General features: G+C 47.2%; 1 protein-coding gene and 1 long non-coding RNA gene across 2 annotated transcripts in view; both read right to left on the bottom strand.

Moving 5' to 3' along the window:
- The window catches only part of LOC142908446 (uncharacterized), a 313,842-nt gene that overhangs the window by 136,588 nt on the left and 155,275 nt on the right, over positions 1-21,979 (bottom strand). The window lies entirely within an intron of this gene.
- LOC142908443 (uncharacterized) lies at positions 8,869-15,608 on the bottom strand. The gene is made up of 2 exons (XM_076059150.1): positions 15,370-15,608; positions 8,869-12,192 (listed from the first exon to the last, which is right to left on the bottom strand). The coding sequence occupies exons 1-2, from the start codon at positions 15,554-15,556 to the stop codon at positions 11,537-11,539; spliced, it is 843 nt and encodes a 280-aa protein (XP_075915265.1). The 5' UTR covers positions 15,557-15,608; the 3' UTR covers positions 8,869-11,536.

Here is a 21,979-nt window from a genome sequence, read left to right as displayed (position 1 = left end):
GGCTCGCTTCGCGTCACGTGGGGCAGGCGGAAGAAGAGTATGGGGGAGGAGCTGCGCGATTAGGGGCGGGGCCGTGGAGTCACGTGGTTGGCAATGATTGACAATAAGTGGGCAGGGATGACTGTTACGTCAAAGTGTACGTCACATCCGGTAATTACGTTAATATAAATAACGCTCCTTCGTCACGTGTCTCACACTTGCTTCTGTCCCGCGTGCCGTCAACACTAGCTGAGCATGGCGCTGCTGATCGTTGGCGTTCTGCTCTTGGCCCTGCTTGGGATGGGGATCTTCATTTATCTTCGTTTTACGCTTTCCATCTCAGACTTTCACCGCGAGACCACGACGCTGCAAAGGGAGATGATGGGCCAGCAGAATGTGGAGCTCTGTCAGAAGAACAAGACGCCCCATCTGAAGCTACAGCAGCAGCAGGAGGAGTTGATGGATAACCGAGAGACTCTCCAGAGAGAGAACAGGGGCCTGGTTCAACAGCTTAAAGAGCACCAGTTGGAGCTGGAGTCCACGAGAGTGCCTTGCTGCGAGCGTGCGTCTCTCCGTGCGGATTTTCTCCGAGACTGCAATGCAGCACAGCGGCAAATGTCGCTGCGCTGTAAAAAGGAAGGTCTCCGTAGGTCGCTGCGCATCCACCTGAGGGAGTTGAACTTCCTGAATCCACAGAGAGGGCAGAAGCAGTTTAGGCTGCGCGGGAAGCTGGCGCGTCACGAGGAAAAGTGGCACGGCGAAGAGAAGATGCGCAAAGAGTGCCGGCATCTCAGTAGACAGCTGAAAGAGCTGAAATGCGCCAGGTCTCAAATTTATAAAGATGCCACCACCACCAACGCCACTGCCACCGCCGCTGCCACAGCTGCCACCACCGCCACCAAGCTCAAGAAATGAAGAGATGTATTAATTGGGTCCGAAAATGGCTGAAACGCAAGTCGACCATTTAAAAACATTGGGGCAATTTTGAAAATGACACCGCCCCAATTAAAACATTATTCACAAAGACAAACGTTCCCCGTATAGAATCAAGAGACTATTGGGGCAAGTGCTATTAGCAAGGAGCAGCACCTAAGAAGGCCTCCACAATACAATCACAAGCACAAACACAAAGGTCCCCCATGTAGCCTCAACACACTGTTGGGGAAAGTTGTACAATATATATTTATCTATGTTTAACTTATTTTGCATCACATGTAGTCAACCATACCAATGGGAGGTGTTGTTAATGAATAGTACAACTTTTGGATTCCATTACAGAGAATCGTTAGTAAGTCGAACAGTTCATAAGTCTGAATAAAATAGTGTACTGTATTTAAATTCACATACTGGAAGTGTTGTAAAATGTATTACGGTTTAACAAAAAATTGGAAGCATTGTTAAAGTCATAACACGGAATATTATACATTTGCAAATAATACTGTAATAAATACTGTATGGTAAACAAAAAATAAAGTTACGTAAATAGAAAAAAATATGTTTTTTTGTCACTTACCTTGAGTCTGGATGTGGGCCCGTTTGTCGAGAGGGGGCATAATGAGTCCCCATAACGGCACACGGGGGGGTTGGGGGTGAACGCCCGCAAGCACACACACACACAACAGCGGCAGTCATCCCCCGAATAGCCTAACCAGAATATTGGGGCAAGTGCTGTTAGTCAGCAGCGCCTATGAAGGCTGGAATGTCGCACGAGGGGGTGCGTGGACAGCACCACGCCCGGCTGCCTTTGTCTCCCCAGTGGTGATATTTACACACCACACCAGGCACTTATTTGAGGCTGAGTTGATCGACGGAAAGCCCAGCAACCATTAATATAATCGTTAAAGGTGTTGGTCGTGAGTGGGAATCGAACTGGGATCGGTGGGATGGTAGACAGTGTTCACCATTGCACTATCTCTCTCCACACACACACTCACAGGGGTATATGCGTCCGTGCACACACGCACAACAAAAAGACAATAATCGCCGTTTGCCCCTAAGTGGCAGTAACATCACCACAGCGCTTGTGCGGTGCTTGGTGCATTTTGAGGTCACTTGAAGTGTCGAAGGCTTGCTGGCAGGAAGTCATGAATAGACACAGGTACCATGGGTTGACTTAAGGTGATGACGGGCAGATGCCAAAGCCGTGCTCCCCACTGTGCCAACTTTCAATGTTTCAGTCGTATAACGCTCTGCTCATTGTTATGAGTGTCGCTCCGCTGCACTACACTATTGCTGGAGGGCAACTGCCTCCACCTCCCCAGTAGAGTCTTTGATGAACCTCCTCCACATAGGCCTATCGCGACACTGCTGCTACCAGTCATCAGCAAGTTCAATCAGCTCCACATCCTTCTGTACCACATCAGTCCATCTCTTCTGTAGCCCATGCCGCGCCTGTTTAGCATGATCTATCTGCCCAAATTGAAGCTGCTTGGGGATGCGGTGACAGTGCATATAGACTTCATGACCCAGCCAATGGAGCCTGACTTGTCGGAAGGGCCCGCTGATGAGCCTTTGTCCAGATATTTCAGGATATTTTGGCCTCCTCACACAGTCCAGTCTGGTTAAACCCTGGATAGATCGTAGGCAGGCTAGACCGAATGTTTCAAACCATTGCAGATAATCCTATAGAGAGAAATAAGGGAAGGCATAACTGTGGTCCAGAAGACATGAAGGTTTGTATGGAGTAACAGATCAGGTAGCTTCCATACAATGTTACGCAGCTGATGAAAATATAATGCCGCTCGAATGAATCGAAGTGAGACCTCGGCTCCCAAAACAGAGTTGGTCATCAGCACACTGCCCAAGTATGGAAATATCTCCACTGTCTCCACAACTCCCTCAAAATACATGGGGAATTGAGGGAGGGGAACATTTTGATGATGTAAATACCCAGGGAGGTGATTTGTTTTGGTGGGGCTTATGGTAACGGCCCATATTTTAGTAGCATGTTCCGTGTTTAGATGGAGTGTCTCCAACTCCTCCTTAGAGTGGGCAGTAATCACCAGATCATCCGCATTCATAATATGGTTTAACAATAGAGAGCCATACCATGACCGGACTCGTGCATCGATCAGCCTCCCATTATATCTATACCCAATATAAATTCTCCTGGTACATCCATGGAAATCGTCTCATTACTAAGTAGTCAAAGAAATATGTTAAGTCGTGTTGGGGCCAGAGGACATCCATGTCGCACATTACTCACATATTCTATCATCCCTTAACTCCATTATATCGATTTCCCATGAGACACAGCAGTTGTTTTTCTATTGTTTATATATGCTTTTCATTACAGTAACTCTGTGTTTTTATTTAGCTTTTGTTATTTTGGTGATCCAGGTCTCTCTTGCAAATGAGAATCATCCTAGTCTCTTTAGTTTTCGCCTGTTTTAAATAAATAAATTACTACTTACTCACTCCATTATGAACTCACCCACTTCCCTTACTTTATGACTCACATAAATACGTCCTCTCCTTCCTCACGAGTCATATATTGACCTGATAACCCAGGCAATCACCTGATCATTCACTGTGCCAACATCACTCATGCACTATTTCACAATCTCACCAATGACCTACTCATCCCATCACTCACTACCTTACTCACCATCCGCTTTCCTCATTGACCCACTGGTAAAATGGAAATATGCAGTCTAACACTCACGTGTTTAAAGAAGCTCCTTCGCAGGTTAGATTTTCTAGATGATTTATTTGACGATAACGTATTTACAACGCAAAAGTACGACTCACATGAACCTTCCCTCGTACAGTACCCTGCACCTGTTTCCACCCATCAACACTGACACCACTATAACCTTTGCCATCTAAGAGAAAGGAAGTAGAAGACAGTTGAGTCTGCTGGAAGAATGTACCAGGGAAAACTGCTGGAAGCTGCCAGGGCGAGGCTGAGTAGGTAGAAAAGGGGGAGCGAGGCCCACAATTGGGGCGCTAGCTCGGAGAATGAAGGACGACTGCAGGTGGCTGACATCGGGGCTGACTGTTGGATATCTACATGGTGGAAACCATTAAGAAAGACTGTTCGAGATGAATGTAGTGGAAAACACTGGGGCTGCAGATAGCCATACCCTTGTGAAGCGTGTGAGTTGCACTCTCTTCTCAAAAATGGAACCTGCAAAGAAGCTTCTGGTTGCAGTGGTGGGATACAGTCTACAAGTTCAAGAAGGAAGACCCGCCGAAGAGCTCCTGCAGAGGACGAGTCATCAACCCTAAGCGCTCCGGGTTTTTGAGACTCGGCAAATGGCGGGAGTGAGAGCCGGACCCCGTTGGCAGTTCCCGATGGAAGTGGATGCTCCACCAAAGACCCAAGAACCAGCATCGCCGAACAAAGAAAATTGGCGGCAGCTGTTGGACAGGTTGGACCACCTTACCTCAGTGGTGGATCGACTGATAATTTCGATGATGAAGAAAAGAGAAAAGGAAGGAACAGGTAGTGCACGGCTTAAGCCAGATCCATCTCCACCATGGACCGCAATGGCGAGGAGAAAGCGCCATAGGGCAGCAGCCATCGCTTCCCCCCGTCGAGCAGCAGGCGGGAACCAATCAAATGACTCAACCACAACTAGAAGCTGTTCAACAGACCTTAACCACCATGCAGAAAAATACGGGAGGCGATTGGATTGCATTCATCAAAAGATTTGAAGCAGCTGTCAGAGTCAGCCGATTGATTGACGACTAAGTGCTACGATTGCTGCCTACGGTGTTGGATGACAGAGCACTATTGGCCTTCTTTATGATCCCGGAAAATCAACCTGCCACAACCCAACACGGTTGTCAAGGGATGGCCGATGTTTTCTGTCCTGCGTCCAGCACAAGGCAGCAATGTTCGGCCTGGAGAAGAGGAGAGAGCGAGCCACTGATGGCTTATAGAAGTACCTTGCAAGCGGTTGCAGATGTGGCATTTTCAACGATGGACATGACGACCTGAAACGTGCTAGTGGTGGAGCGGCTACAAACTCTTCTCTATCAAAGTGGCATTACATTGCCGATTGTGCCAGAGAGGGAGCAAACTTCAATGTAGTTTGCTAAATGCCTCTGGGCACACACAGATCCCAGGGCACCATGTGAAGTAGCAGCCCATGTGACAAGGGTGATGGAGAATGGAGGAGCAGGAGGACCAACGGAGCCAACAGGGACAGCAACAACAGGGACCGCCGCAATACCCAGCATGGAGGGTGATCTGCAGGCGACCTTGGAAGAGATGGCTGTTGCCATCTAGGGGTTCAACGATTCAAGGTGTCAACTACAGCATCAGCGACCATGGCACAACCACGGAGGAATCCAGGACCATGCGGTGATATACTGCTACCACTGCGGGAGGCCGGGCCACATCGCGAGAGGTTGCCGAGGGGAAGTCATCCCGAGACAACCAAGAAACACCCAGGCGTGTCGCCTGTACACCCAGCCAGATCACACGTGCACCTCATTTCCAAAACCCTCATCACCAACATCACTAGCACACCACTCGATCACATCGACCTGGAGTGAAACAACAGGGAAAATTGGGCCAACATCTCGGGCTAAGTGGAAAAAGTTAGTGAGATCGGTCGTAGCAGCAGCGACAGGAGCAGCATGGTGTAAACCGACCCTCCCTGACTCGCCGAGACAGGTGATGTAAATAAACACAGCAACGATAGAAAATGATGTATCACCCGCAGATCATGATCTTGGGCTGATAAGGACCGAATGAATCCGATTGCAAAAATAGGATGAAATTCTAGTCATTGGCTGCACAGGCAGCTGAATGTGCTCAAACTGGTCAAAAGGGGGAGCCATTCATCCCATGGCGAGGACTCCTGATGAGGTGGGACATGAAGATGCAGCGTTGTTGCCTTTTGGTGCAAAAACCCTTGCAAAAACAGTTGCTACTAGAAGTGCACGCCAAACAACAAATGCACTTGGGCCACCGAAACACATTGCTCACACTGCAGGCTCGATATTTTTGGCCAGTGATGTCAAAAGATGTACGCGAGCGGGTAATCATTGTCAGGAGTGTGCAAAAAGGAAACCTGCTCCCCATCCTATACAGCCTCCACTGCAGTCGATCGCAGTGGTGAGGGTAAACGAACTAGTAACGTTGGATATCCTGGGTGCATTTCCTAAAACAGCAAGGATAAAAAATATTTGCTCGAGGGGATAGAGTATTGCACACACTGGCTCGTTGCATGGCCAATACATGACCAAACGGCTGCAATAATAGCAGAAGCCTTTCTCCATGGCTATGTATTGGACAAGGGCCCCACTGAGAAACGTCTAACAGGCCAGGGTCAGAATTTTTCTACTAATCTGTTGCGAGAGGTTTGTAATATCGTGGGTACTAAGAAAATTCGAACGCCACCGTACCACCTGCAGTGTGATGGACAAGTAGATAGGCTTAACCGCACGCTGTCCGCAATGTTGTGCCATGTTGTAAATGGTGATCAGATGGACTGAGACTTGCACATCCCAGGGGTCCTAGGGGCATATTGTAGAGTGCCACATTCATCGGCCGGTCTCTTCCCCTTCTTTTTGATGTATGGGAGAGACCCTGAGCCACCTATTGAGGACCAATTGGTGGCTTTCCCTGCTAAAGTTGTGTCGTCGCCAACCTCCCTCAGACTGTCACTAAAAAAGCTCTGTGAAGCTCGTGAAGCCGCGATAGCAGAGTCAGGCAGATCGCAAATAGCAAACAAACGGTTGCGGAAAAGAACGGAGACGCCTGTACCCTTTGAACAGGTTGATCGGGCCTGGTTACACTGTCCTGAGGTCCGGGTTAGAAAATCCGCCAAACTACACCATCCTTTGCAAAGCCCAGTGGAATTGTTAAAATCCTCTGCCCGCAAAGTGTTCGCATCCAAATGGGACGCCAGAGATGGGTGGTTAATCCGAGTCGGCCTAAACCATATAGAGAACTGACGTCACAAGGGATCGTTCAGGCTCAAAAAGGCCGTGTCCAGGGGCGTCGTGACGAATGCCAGGGAGGGGAGCATCCTCCTCACAGAAATACTGCCCCCGCACTCTCCTCTCAGGATCGACCGGAATGAAGATGGCCACGATGAGGGAGGCCGACGGACTAATTTCGAGAGGTGCCGAGAAGGAGTGTCACCGGGTCGAATGTGCTGCTCGACCACACCTACAGTACATATTGATGGCTTGTTGTAAATGTAGGGCTAATGATGTTGCGTATTGTTTGCCTAAGAATGTACACCTTCAATAGGGCAGCCCACGTAAGAGTTTGGTGATGATACTGAATGGTCAAGTTGGGTTGTAATGTCTTCCCCCCCTTGATTCAAGCGGCTATGTTAAGCATTAACCCAGAGGTTAAATGTTTTGTACTCCATGCCCACATCATTGAATCCCGTGTGCGATCCCATTGATGTCCACATAGAGTTCCCTATTACTGGTAGGAACGAAGTTGTAAACTGAGTGTACCAGCCTGCAATAGATGAGTGTACCAGCTTGCAATAGATTAATGCGTCCGTCCGTCCGTCCCCTTTCAATACTTTAACGAAGTGAAATCTCGTGCTATTGGGGTGTAAAAATAAAATTGCGCAAAAGTCCAATGTTCCTACCAGCCCACCCTGCAGGGACCTGTTAAATTAGAGTTTTAGCCGGGACAGATATTTTATGGGCAGAAGAGGGTGATGTAGGGTACTGTACATGGCAAAAGTTATAGTGGTGTCAGTGGAGATGGGTGGAAACAGGTGCATGGTACCGTACGAGGGAAGGTTCGAGGTACAAGACGGTAAAGTCTGCTAGAATAATCTTAAATTAAAGCTTTCATGAATGCAGGGATTCATACTCTTTGGTGGAGGCGATAGCACAGAGTGGTGTACCTTCTTTATGATTCTGATATTTCCATCCTACCTGCCTATATCAGCTGTTATTTCCGACTCTTTGTGTCTCTCTCTATGCCTCTCTCTTAGATCTCTCATGCTCACATGTCCTTTGGATTGCACTCTCATGCCTTTGGATTCCACCACTCTTCGATATTACTTTAACATGCTAATCTCTCACATTAACATAGCCACTTTGATGCCCTCTACGAGGAGGCCGCTCTCCGTTCTTACATTTACATGCTAATTTCTCACATTAACATCACTGGCCCCGCCCACTTATTTATGGCCCTTTGGCTACACCCATTTCAAACTCTTTTAAACATTCTGCCTCAACAGCAGATCATGCTTTGCCATCTCATGACGGACGCTTGTGTTGCACCCGAAACGTCGTGATTTATTTTATTTTATACCTACGTGACTTTACCGAAAGAACCAAAGAGTATGGAAGATACCAAGTCAGCTTCATCCCAATGGTGGTGTTTAGGCGAAAGTTTATCTATGAGTATATATAGGCTGGCTAACAGGTATGAAGTTACTCCTTTGGTGGTAATATACAACAAAAACAATAATAAATGTATAACCATTGTCATGGGTGAAGTCTTCCCATACTGGATCAGTCATGGAGATTGTTTCACCATACGCCATCATGCTTCTCAACGTGGGTTGATAACGAAAAGGCTCATGGCCAGTTTGTTTGATGTTAACTATAACCGAGAATCAAACTCAAGTGGCCTGATTCATAGTGCAATGCACAAACCATTGTGCCACCGTTCCACTCGTATGTACAAGTTAACAGGGAAATTAAAAACTATGCCATGTTTTTTGTTTACTGTCAATAAAATGAGAAAATAACATTGCCACGTTGGTCAAGTTTTAGGTATAATGCAGACAAGGGTTTTGGTAGTTGGACGATTTCAGAATGGGTTGAAGGTGACAATCCTAATCAAATGCCATTTTCAAGATCGTGTGCATAGGTCTGTTGTAGACAAAAACAACAGCCTGCTGATAAAGCATGTCCTGCATTCTTACTTGTGCAAAGAAGCTCCTTCGCAGGTTTAATTTTCTAGATTATTTATTCCCGACGATAACATATTTACAAGGTGAGAGTACGACTCATACGTTGCACAAGGCTATGACTATCTGCAGTCCCGGTGGTTTCTAATAGAGTAGATTAATCTCGAACAGTCTTTCTTGATGGTTTCCACCATGTTGATTTCCAACAGTCGGCCCCGATGTCGTCCACCTGCAGTTGTTCTTCAGTCCCCAAGGCATCACCCCATTTGTGGGCCACGCTCCCCCTTATATACCCGCACGGCCACGCCCTGGTAACTTCCAGCAGTTTTCCCCGGTAGATTCTCTCAGCAGACTCTATTGTCTTCTACTTCACTTCTCTTGGATGGCAAAGTTTATAGTGGGGGCAGTGGAGATGGGTTGAAACAGGTACAGGTTACTGTACGGGGGAAGGTTCGTGTGAGTCGTACTCTTGCATTGTAAATACGTTATCTTGAAATAAATCATCTATCAAATGGAACCTGCAAAGGAGCTTCTTTACACATGTGAGTGTAAGCCTGAGTACAATCTCACGTGTTGTTGCTGTCGAGTATTTTAATTTTACCAGTGGGTCAATGAGGGAAGGGGATGGTGATTAATGTAGTGATAGAATGGGTGGGTCATTCTTGAGAGCATGAAAAAGTGCGTGAGTGAGGTTGACACAGTGAATGATCGGGTGATTGTGTGATCAGGTAAATATATGACTCATGAGGAGAGAGAGGGAGTATTTACGTGAGTCATAGATTTAAGGAAGTGGGTGAGTTCATAATGGAGTGAGTGAGTACCAGTTTATTGAGTTGAGCAAGGCGAGAACTAAAGCGACCATGATGAGTCTCATTTGCAAGAGAGACCTGGATCACCCAAATTACCAAAGCTAAATAAAACACAGAGTTACAGTAATTAAAGCAAATATACTATTTTCTTCTTTCGATAAAGCATATATAAACAATATAAAGACAACTGCTGTTTCATGGGAAATCGACGTAATGGAGCTAAGGGATGATAGAATGTGTGAGTAATGTGCGACATGGATGTCCTCTGGCCCCTACACGACTGAACATTTTCTTTGACTACGTTGTTTGAGACGATTTCCATGGATGTACCAGTAGAATTTATCTGGTATAGATATAATGGGAGGCTGATCGATGCCTGAGCCGGTCATGGTATGGCTCTCTATTGTTAAACCATATTATGAATGCGGATGATCTGGTGATTACTGCCCACTCTGAGGAGAAGTTGGAGACACTACAGCTAAACATGAAGCATGCTACTAAAATATGGGCCGTTACCATCAGCCCCACGAAAACAAATCACCTCCCTGGGTATTTGACATCATAAAAATGCTCCCTTCCTCAATTCCTCATGTATTTGGGGCACCTGAGGAGAGAGTGGAGTGGGCAGTGTGCTGATGATCAACTCCGTTTTGGGAGCCGAGGTCTCATTTAAAATAATTCGAGCAGCATTATATTTTCATCAGCTGCTCAACACAGTGTGGAAGCTACCTGGCATGTCACTCCATAAAAATCTCCATGTCTTCTCGGCCACAGTTATACTCTCCTTTATCTCTCTCGAAAGGAACATTAAGGTTAGCTTGCCCACGATCTATTCAGGGTTTAACCAGACTGGACTTTGTAAGCTCACAGATTCCTAGAATATCTGGACAAATGCCCATCTGTGGGCTCCTCCAGCAAGCGAGGCTGCGTTGTGTCATGCAGTCCGTATGCAGTCACGGCATCCCCAAGCAGCTTCAATTTGGCTGGATAGATGGTGCTAAATGGGCGTGGTACAGAATAGAGAAGAGATGGACTGATGTGGTGCAGAAGGATGTGGAGCTGATTGGACTTATTGATGACTGGTATCAGCAGTGTCATGATCGGCTTCTGTGGAGGAGGTTCATGAAAGGTGCTGCTGGGGAAGTGGAGGCAGTTGCCCTCCAGCAACAGCATAGGGCAGAGGAGCGAGGCTCAAAACAACGAGCAGAGCGCCAAACAACTGACACAAATAAAGTTGGCACAGTGGGGAGCACGGCTGTTGCATCTGCCCATCATCTTCCTAAGTCAATCCATGGCACCTGCGTCTATTACATGACCTCCTGCCAGCCAGCCTTCGACACTTCACGTGGCCTCAAAATGCACCGAGCATGGCACAAGTGCTGTGGTGATGTCACCGCCACTTAGGGGTGAACGACGGTTGTTGCGTTGTTGTTGTGCGTGTGTGCACGGACGCATGCACGCCTGTGAGTCTCGTGTATGGAGAGATAAAGAGAGGCAGCCGGGCAGGGTGCTGGCCATTCACCCCGTGTGCCATTCAGAGCTTCATAGGCGCTTGCCCCAACATTCTGGTAAGGCTATACAGCGGATGATTGTCGCTGTTGTGTGTGTGTATGGACGTTCACCCCCCTCCCACCGCCCCCGTGTGTGCAGGGACTCATTACGCCCCCTCCCGACAAGCAGACCGGCATCCGGACTAAAGGTAAGTGACAATAACAGATTTTTTTTCCATTTAAGTAACTTTATGTTTTGCTCACAATACAGTATTTATTAGAGTGTTGCATGCAAATGTACGATATTTTGTCTTATATATGACTTTGTTGATGTTCTATGGGGTATGTTTGTCTTTCTGAGTAATGTTTTAATTAGGGTGGTGTCATTTTCACAATTTCCCCAATATTTTTAAATGGCCGACTTGCGCTTCAGCAATTTTCGGAACCAATGGCTAAATCTCTTCATCTTCTTGGGCTTGGTGGTGGTGGCAGAAGTGGTGGTGGAAACGGTTGCGGTGGTGGAAGCTGTGGCAGCGGCGGTGGAAGTGGCGTCGGTGGTGGTGGCATCATTGTACATTTGAGACACGGTCCATATTAGCTCTTTCAGCTGGCTACGGAGATGCAGGTTCTCTTCTTGCAGCCTCTTTTCCCCATGCCACATGTCCTCGTGACGCACCAGCTTCCCGCGCAGCCTAAACTGTTCCTGCCCTCTCTGCGGATTCAGGAAGTTCAACTTCCTCAGGTGGGCGTGCAGCGACCTCCGGAGATCTTCGTTTTCACAGCGCAGCGACATTTGCCGCTGTGCTGCATTGCAGTCTCGGAGAAAATCCGCATGCAGAGACTTGCTCTCCCTGCAAGGCACTCTCGTGGGCTCCAGCTCCAACTGGCGCTCTTTAAGCTGTTGAACCAGGCTCCTGATCTCTCTCTGGAGAGTCTCTCGGTTCTCCATGAACTCCTCCAGCTGATGCTGTAGCTCCAGACGGAGCATCTTGCTCTTCTGACAGAGCTCCACATTCTGCAGGCCCATCCTCTCCGTAGACAGCGTCGTGGTCTCATGGTCAAAGTCTGAAATGGAAAGCGTAAAAAGAAGATATATGAAGATCCCCATCCCAAGCATGGCCAAGACCAGAACGCCAACGATCAGCAGCACCATGCTCAGTTCGAGTTGACGGCACGCGGGACAGAAGCAAGTGTGAGACACGCCACGAAGGGGCGTGTTATTTATCGTGACGTCATTACCGGATGTGACGTACACTATGACGTAACAGCCATCTCTGCCCACTTATTGTCAATCATTGCCCACCACGTGACTCCACGGCCCTGCCCCTAACCACACAGCTCCTCCCCCATACTCTTCTTCCGCCTTCCCCACGTGACGCGAGCCAATCACGCGAGAGGCGGCGCGCGGTCGGCCCCGCGTCCGCTTCCCGCCATTCTTGCAATGGGCGGCGGGGCCGCTCAGGGTGGGGCGCGGGGGGCGGGGGCGAGTTCACTCCACGTCGCGAGTCGGGAGGAGGGACGAGGGGGAGGGGCCAGGAGGGATGAGGGGGAGGGGCCAGGAGGGACGAGGGGGAGGGGCCAGGAGCGGGAGGGGGGGGGAGCTGAGAGCTGCGAAAGTTTGGGGTACCACTACTTGAAAAATATACTGTACCACAGAAATTAGTTTATGTTTAGTTCGATTTAGAACATCTTTCCAATGGTTGCTTAATTTGAAACCAACTTCTCGGTTGAAATTGTGTCTGTGTTTGTAGATCTGAATTGCCTCGTGAACAAATCTCTGATAAAAACCCGTGGGTTTGCAAAGAACCTTGGTATCGGATAAAATTATATCGTGATCACCCACATGGTTGTAACAGTGATCAGCAAAGAATTCGTTTTGCTGTGTTTCAAATCTGATTTGTGCTCGCGAATTCGGTCAGAGACATGTCGCTTTGTCTCCCCGATATAGCAATCACCGCAGGTACAACTCAATTTGTAAACCCCGGGGTACTGTAAGTCAGGAATGCCATCCTTCACGGATGGGATCAGATCACGAATTTTGCGTACTGTATTGAACCGGACCTGGATCTTGTGTTTGTTTAGAATTTTTGAAATCTTTTTAGTAACGCCTGCTATATATGGTAGTGTGATGGTTTTGGCCGGAGTATCAAGTGGTTGTTTCTGTATGGAGGGAGAAACAGCTTGGCAGATGGTACGGTCAGAGTAACCATTCCTTTTGAGGGCCAGGTGCACATGTTTTAATTCACTGGTCAGGTGGTGTTGGTCCGAAATGCAATGAGCCCTATGGTATGAAGTTTTGATGAGAGAATTCTTTTGGGCTGGGTGGTGGTGGGAATCAGGTTTCAAGTAGGAATCTGTGTGGGTGGGTTTCCTGTAGACAGAATGCCCCAATGAGCCATCAGGTCTCCTCTCAAACAGAACATCTAAGAATGGTAGCTTAAATTTCGATTTAAAGTTTTCGTGACTGCAAGGATTCATCTTCTTTGGTTCTTTCGGTAAAGTCACGTAGAATGAGAATAAAATAATAAATTGATAAAATAAAATAACACAATAATATTCTCACGACGTTTCGGCCACAACACAAGCGGCCTTCATCAGGTGAAGGGGACGAGACTGTCTGGAGGACAGCGCTGGAGTGAGAAAGCCACGCTGAGATCACGACCTTTAAGCTGTGTGAGAAGAAACAAAGCGCCTGACAAAGGAATTAGCATTTAATTTAGCATTGAAATGGCTGAGTGATTAGCTTGTGACTGGTCACAGAAAAGGCTATATTAAAGTTAAAGCATACACATCCGCAAAGGCACCCCTTGACAAAGGAATTAGCATAGAATTTAGCATTGAAATAGCTAAGTTAAAGTATACACATCCGCAGAGGCACTCCTTGACAAAGGAATTAGCATAGAATTTAGCATTGAAATAGCTGAATGATTAGCTTGTAACTGGTCACAGAAATAGCTATGTTAAAGTCAGAGCATATACATTCACCGAGGCACCTAGTACAAATCAAACAGGAGAATTTAGCATTGAACTAGGCGAATTTAGCATTGAAATAACTGAGTGATTAGCTTGTGACTGGTCACAGAAATGGCTGTTGAAGTTAAGGCCTACACATCTGAGCTATTCACTGTAACTGGGTATACAATACAATATATAATGAATACTATATCATGAACCAAAAAAAATACTAAAATATAAATTACCTCAATGTTATCAATAAACTCTATATTCTCCAATCAGCTAAGCTACCAACAATAAGTCGTTATATATCACAATGCTATATGGCGAAAAATGGGTGGATTCTTACCCTCAACTTTAGCAACACGGATAGCTTAACCGTGGTTAATGGTATGGTTTACAACATGGAGTATAACAGCGCCTCGCAGCTGTCTCTCTCCCCCTCCTCTGTTCCGACCATCGATGAACTCGTCCGTCTGAACGGGACCCGTAGCTATCCGTGGTGCTAAAGTTGAGGGTAAGAATCCACCCATTTTTCGCCATATAGCATTGTGATATATAACGACTTATTGTTGGTAGCTTAGCTGATTGGAGAATATAGAGTTTATTGAAAACATTGAGGTAATTTAAATTTTTGTATTTTTTATTGGTTCAGTATATAGTATTCATTATATATTGTATTGTATACCCAGTTACTGTGATTAGCTCAGATGTGTAGGCCTTAACTTCAACATAGCCATTTCTGTGACCAGTCACAAGCTAATCACTCAGTTATTTCAATGCTAAATTCGCCTAGTTATTTCAATGCTACATTCTCTTGTTTGATTTGTACTAGGTGCCTCGGTGAATGTATATGCTCTGACTTTAACATAGCTATTTCTGTGACCAGTTACAAGCTAATCACTCAGCTATTTCAATGCTAAATTCTATGCTAATTCCTTTGTCAAGGGGTGCCTTTGCGGATGTGTATGCTTTAACTGTAACATAGCCTTTTCTGTGACCAGTCACAAGCTAATCACTCAGCCATTTCAATGCTAAATTATGTTAATTCCTTTGTCAAGGCGCTTTGTTTCTTCTCACACAGCTTAAAGATCGCGATCTCAGCGTGGCTTTCTCACTCCAGCGCTGTCCTCCAGACAGTCTCGTCCCCTTCACCTGATGAAGGCCGCTTGTATTGTGGCCGAAACGTCGTGAGAATATTATTGTGTTATTTTATTTCATCAATTTATTATTTTATTCTCATTCTACGTGACTTTACCGAAAGAACCAAAGAAAATGGTAGCTTACCATCTTTCTCCACTTCCATGGTCTTGTTCTTCTGACAGAGCTCCACATTCTGCAGGCCCATCCTCTCCGTTTGCAGCGTCGTGGTCTCGCGGTAAAAGTATGAGATGGAAAGCTTAAAACGAAGATAAATGAAGATCTCCATCCCAAGCATGGCCAACAGCGGAACGCCAACGGTCAACAGCGCCATGCTGAGCTCGTGTTGACGGCACGCGGGACGGAAGGAAGTGTGAGGCACGTCACGAAGGGGCGTGTCCTATATCACCGGATGTGACGTTCAGCCATCCCTGCCCACTTATTGGCAATCATTGCCCACCACGTGACTCCACGGCCCCGCCCCTTACCGCGCAGCTCCTCCCCCATACTCTTCTTCCGCCTTCCCCACGTGACGCGAAGCGAGCCAATCACGCGAGAGGCGGCGCGCGGTAGGCCCCGCGACCGCTTCCCGCCATTCTTGCAATGGGCAGCGGGGCCGCGCAGGGGGGGGGGCGGTGGGGGCGGGGGGGGCGGGGCTGAGTTCACTCCACGTGGCGAACGGGAGGAGGATTGACGAGGGGGAGGGGCCAGGAGGGACGAGGGGGAGGGGCCAGGAAGGACGAGGGGGAGGGGCCAGGAGGGACGAGGGGGAGGGGCCAGGAGCGGGAGGGGGGGGAGCCGTGGCGCCGCTCTTGGGCCGCGAGGCCTCCCCCTGGACCCGCGGCGCCACGCGGAGACCACGACAGCAGCAGCAGCAGGAGGTGGTGGTGGTGTTTGTGGTTGTAGGCACGGGAGAGGTGGTGGTGTTTGTGTTTGTAGGCACGGGAGAGGTGGTGGTGGTGTTTGTGGTTGTAGGCACGGGAGAGGTGGTGGTGGTGTTTGTGGTTGTAGGCACGGGAGAGGTGGTGGTGGTGTTTGTGGTTGTAGGCACGGGAGAGGTGGTGGTGGTGTTTGTGGTTGTAGGCACGGGAGAGGTGGTGGTGGTGTTTGTGGTTGTAGGCACGGGAGAGGTGGTCACGGACAGGCGGTGAATGCCGGGTGATGGAGGGGGGGGGATTGCAGGGTGAGTGAGTTAATGAGGAGAATTAATAGGTGAGGAGGGTGAGTGAGTTGAAGGGTGAGGTGAGTGAGTGGGTGAGTGGTGAGTTCACGACAGGGAGATTGGGGCTGAGTGAGTGAACGCAGCGCACGGTAAAGATCCCCTGAGAGCATTCGCAAGAGTTGGACATTGAGTGCCGCTGTCAGGGTCCACACGCAAATTACTCACTTGGCATGATATACAAATTAACCATTGTAAACGATAACTTTAAAAAAGTCCGCTATTTGTCAGAGCTAATGCGATGTGCGTTTTGCATATTTGTAGCACGTTATAACCATCGTCAACATCGTCATTTAGAGTAACCATTAGTCCATACGTGTCACTTGCTAATAGTCCCCGGGTCAATCACAACTTTGCCGTGCGTGCAGGCTTTGTCTCTGGCTGCTCGCTAGGGCTGCGATGCCTTTCCATGCCACAAGATGACGTTCATTGCTCCTTCCACACCGCGACAATATTTACTGCAGTGTTCTATAACGCGGCAGTTGCGTTGCTGAATAACACCGCGTTGTGTAAACTCCCTCGTTACAATGACTAATACAGGGTAAAGCACAGTCCGTGATAACAGCGTGAGATGCGTGTGCCGGCTGAACAAAGACTGAGGCGCGTGGGGAGCATCAGGAAGCATCCAGCAGCATCCCAATGCCTCGTGTGACGCTGTGCCCAGGCAGCCGTACAACCGCACATTCCTACTCGCGCGACGTGGTTCTGTTGACTCAATCGCGTTATATCCACTTAGCATCCGTGTTATAAAACGTGTTCCCTAATACATCCATCGTGCTATATCCAAATGGCGTTATGAAAACACGCGTTGAGGCAGAACGAACTCTATAAACTATTTTTATTTTACCAGGTGAGACCCACTGAGCTATGTGGCTGTTTTCCAGAAGCGACCTGTCCACAAATGATAGATCAGCGAAATGGCTAATCACATAGAAATGTGTAGCACCAGCCACAAATACTCTAGACATGGGATCCCCTTTGACAGGGTCAGTGTCTACTTAGATTCACTCACTCCGCCTATTGTCATGCGGCGTGTGCAGCTGCGTCGTGACACTTGGTAGAGTGCTGTCTTTGAGGCAGAGAGCTTTACAACCGTGTGCAGTGGTTAATTTGCTTAACAGCTTTACACCGAACTCCTTGCTTGTGGTAAAACATGTTTGCGACTTTGCTGATCGAGAACTATGCAGATTTAGATTTATAGTAACATGTACTTAGTGTGAGATGAACTTCCAAACAATTTCCTTTGCTCAACATCTTGCAATTAATGTCTTTTAAAATGGTCAGCTTAAGTGATTCCGTGATGGTTATGTAACTTGGCCATTAAGATAATCTATGGAGCACAATTATTTCAGTATTATTTGTCATAAGTAAACTTTAAACTGAACCCATATGTGATATTATATTGCCTGATTTTTTTTTTTAATGTAGTCTACATGCTCTTCTGGGGATATTACCCCACATTTACCATTCATTGATGTTCCCTTTGATATTGGTAATTGGCATTGTCACACCATAGTAATTGATGGGCAATTATGTAATTCCCTTTGTGTCTATCTCTCTCTGCATCTGTCTGTGTGGGTGTCTCTCTCTGCCGGTGTGTTTTTCTCTATATGCGTCTCTCGTGTGTCTCTTTGTGTGTGCCTCTCTCTGTGTGTGGATGTCTCTCGGTGTCTGTGTCTCTCTTTCCTTTTCCACGATGTGGTGTTGTATTTACATGCAAATTCTACCTCTAGCTCCTTCCCACTTACCCTTGGGCTGAGCTTATCTCAAGCCAAAATAACTTCGTGTTTCAGCAGCTTTCTCGCTATATTTTTTCACCTGATGATGGTTGCTTGTGTTGCGATCGAAACGTCGTGATCTATTATTTTTTCTACCTACATGACTTTACCGAAATAACCAAAGAGTATTGTGATTGTAATTTTGATTGTGATCGTTGTGGTGGAGGTGGTGATATTGATGGTGGTGTTAACGATAGCGGTGATTTTGGTGGTTGTAATGGTGGTATTAATGGTGGTAATGGTGGTTGACTATTACCCCTCCCGTGTCCTTACTTCCACCACAAGGTTTAAGAATCTGCCGGTGTTTGTGCTGTAGGTGGACGTCGGATATCTGTGCGGTCTGGAGCGGTGGACAATAGACTTCTGCAGCTCAACCAGGTGGACGCACTGGGCAGGGAGCAAGATGGTGGTGGCCTTAGAGACCCACTTACTCCCACAGAGAGCCATAGACTCACTCAGAGAGAGCACTCACACAGAGAGCCAACGTCTCACTGACACAGAGCCATAGACTCACTCACATGGAGACACATAGACTCACTCAAACAGAGAACCATTGATTAACCCACACAGAGAACCACAGAGTCACTCGCACAGACTCACACAGAGAGACATAGACTCACTCACGTAGAGGACTATATGCAGTACATCCTCGTCTTTTATGTAATGTGTTTCGCTTAGCGCACACCACACCCACTATAACTCGAGTAGCACATGACGGACTGCTCTTATGAGTGGTGTGGGTGTTGGCAGCGTTGTTCTGTATTGCTGGGAGCTGATGCTGTACCGGTGCGCACTGTGTTACGTGGCGTGTCATCCTCTTCCTCAGCCTTTGTTCCAGCATCTGTGTGTAGTGTCATCTCACTCACTCCCTTATAGTTTTCACTCATCATATCTCTCTTTCATGTCCTTTGTATGTATATTAATGAATGTAACACATTTTTTTATTATTATTTGGCTGCTATAAATTTCCACGTCATAAGCTACTTCATTCATCTATCATTTGTGGCCAGTTCGCTTCTGAAATAGAAGCTAATAGCTTAGAGGGCTTTACTAGGTAAGATAAAAATAGTTTATTTTTATTTTTTTGTGATTTGCTAACCTTTCCTATACTTTTCACTTCGATTGTGTTTTTGCATCGTTTGTTCTTGTAACTTTCTGTATCACCCCAACTGGAAATCTGTGAAAAAGGGCTTTTTAGATTCCTCCAGTATAAATAAAGATTATAAGATAGATCTTCTACATGTACACAACACATTTAAAATAAACATAGAAAACAGTGTACTGTACTCTCAATTAAAAATAATAATAAAAGTTACATTGTGCTAAAACGGAGCCTCCCCCTTTACCGTTTTTCCTTTTAGAAAAGTTTTCTGCTTGACGTAAAATAGCTTTAAGCAGCAATTTTCGACAACGCAACCCCCACGTTAAGCAAGGATATGTTGTACTCACTTACACAGAGAGATATAGACTCAAACTTGATTTGGCACTTTCGTGACTGCAGGAATTACTCTTTGGTCATTTCGGTAAAGTCACGCAGACATAGACTCGCACAGAAAGCCATAAACTCACTCGAACAGAGAGACTTGGAGTCAATCACACAGAGCCATCGACTCATTCAAACACAGATGATGATAACAGATACCCATGAACTCACATTGAGACCCATGGACTCACACAGAGACCAGTAAACTTACCAGAACCGTAGACTCACAGAGACGCATAGACTTACAGAGAGGTATAGACTTACACAGAGACCCATAGACTTACAGAGAGGTAAAAACTTACACAGAGACCCAAAGACTGGTGAGCGAGATTTGAACTCGGATCACCAGATTTGTAGCACAGCACATTCGCCGATACACTACCGTTCACCTTACACACTCACACGCACTCACATGCTCACTCATTCACGCAACCAGACGCTCACTTACACATTCAATCAATCACTCAATCACTCACACACTCGCGTTTTATTGCATGTAGCAATATCTTCAGGAGCTAAATGTCAATTATTGAGGTCTGTTAAGATAAGCGAGTGTGTGTGGATGACATAGCAATAGTGGGTGAGTAGGTGAGTGAAGAGGTGAGCTCAGTAGCATGTTGCAGGTCTTCCCCAGGACAAGGCGGGTCATATTTAGGGTGTGTAACATGTTGATTGACTGGGTTGAGTGTTGTGTGTTTGTGAGCGAGTAGGTGAGCTCACTCGAATGTCGCAGGTCTCGCCCAGCGTTTTCCAATCAAAGATTAAACAGATGAATGAGTGTTGGGATTTTTGTTATTGTTCTCAGGTGAGCAGCACCACCTTAACACAAATATCTGTATTACACCTTCATCCATGTAATAGCTGTGTCCGTCTTACACCTCCATTTTCTTAGAAGCCTCTGGATTTGACATAGGGCATCTTTTTCTGTGTGTGTGTCTGTGTGACCCAGTCCTCGACCTTCCCTCGGTCGACTCACCCTCTAAAGAGTACCTGGTGCAGTGTCTATAATAAACATCAGCAATTGGGAGAGACAAAGGTGGCCGCGTGCATGGTGTTGGCCACATCACATCCCCACAGCAGATTTTGGCGAACCATCGAACAAAGACGGTCGCTGCATCGCACTTTCAGAAGCGCTTCTGCGGCCGTCTCGAACGCTCTTCCTTCTGATATTAGAAGCCACTGGAGCTGTGCACTTTTACATCTAGATTGAAAACTAATTTCTTTAGAACTACTTTTTGTGCTTTCTTTGTTGCCCTTCCCCTGCACCTCCGATTAGCACGGTTGGCTACGTACCGTGCAAAAGAAGTTCAACATACAAAATACATACCACCCCCTCGTGTGTTCCACAGCACAAGGCTCCACAACTTGCCCTAACATGTCTATTGAGGCTACTTTGGTGACCTGTGTGTGTGCATAATTAATTGTCATTATTTTATTAAATGGCCTTCATCAACAAAGGACACGAGTCCATTGAGGGACGGGGACAGCGTGGGACCCTTCGTGGAGCCGATTCTCGCAATGGCGGAGGAAGAGTTGGAGGGATGCAGCAGAGGAGGGGGTGGCACCACACGATGTTCGTGCTGAGAGTGAACGTGGCACTGGGGGAGGCTCCGGAGTTGGGCCTCTTCAGGGCGACTGGCGATAGAGTGGAGAAGTCGAGGTGAGAGTGACTCGGGGAATGGGGGTGAGGTGAGTGGAGGGGTGACTCGGGGAGTGAGATTAGTGGAGGGGTGACTAGGGAAGTGGACGTGCACCTGATTATGCACGAATGTGAGTGGACTGCCCATGCATTCATCATCATTATGGGCATCATCGCCAGTGGTAAATCCACTGTTTGATGAAGGCCTCCCCAAACCAACGTCACTTCTCGTGACGCCTGCGCTGTGACAATCGGCCCCAGCGCCTCCTGTGCATGAGCTTCCCACCTCCTCCCCTCCAAGTTACTCTTGATCATCAGCCATCGTCACTTCCAGAAACGTTTTCATCTGCGTGTTGCTCTTTCCTTCTCATCATGGTCAACATGAGGAGGGATCTTACCTCTGTGTATGTTCTCTCATCTGCGCGTTCCTCTGTCTTGGTGTGATTTCGAGCACGCGTCTCTGCATGCTTCTCTGCGCAGGGTTTGTTCTGTACGTGTTTTTTGAGCTGGTGGCCGCGTCTGAACCGTGTCGTGCCCGTCAGGATGCCACTCAATACAAAACAAATGGAAGGAGTGAAATTATCTTGGGACCACAGCCTTGTCTCAATTCTTCACCCCTGGTGTACAAGTCAGCAGCT

The sequence above is a fragment of the Petromyzon marinus genome (genome assembly GCF_048934315.1).
Source record: "Petromyzon marinus isolate PM22_M1 ecotype Great Lakes invasive population chromosome 84 unlocalized genomic scaffold, UKy_Petmar_22M1.pri1.0 chr84_unloc.3, whole genome shotgun sequence".
NCBI lineage: Eukaryota > Metazoa > Chordata > Hyperoartia > Petromyzontiformes > Petromyzontidae > Petromyzon > Petromyzon marinus.
This window is presented reverse-complemented; position numbering and strand designations above follow the sequence as displayed.

Bases quoted from the DNA above. Each gene is read 5' to 3' on its own strand.
- LOC142908443 (XM_076059150.1), bottom strand. From the start codon at position 15,556: ATGGCGCTGTTGACCGTTGGCGTTCCGCTGTTGGCCATGCTTGGGATG. The intron at 12,193-15,369 runs GTAAGCTACCAT...TTTCCATTTCAG, and splicing joins CATGGAAGTGGAGAAAGATG to ACTTTGACCATGAGACCACG.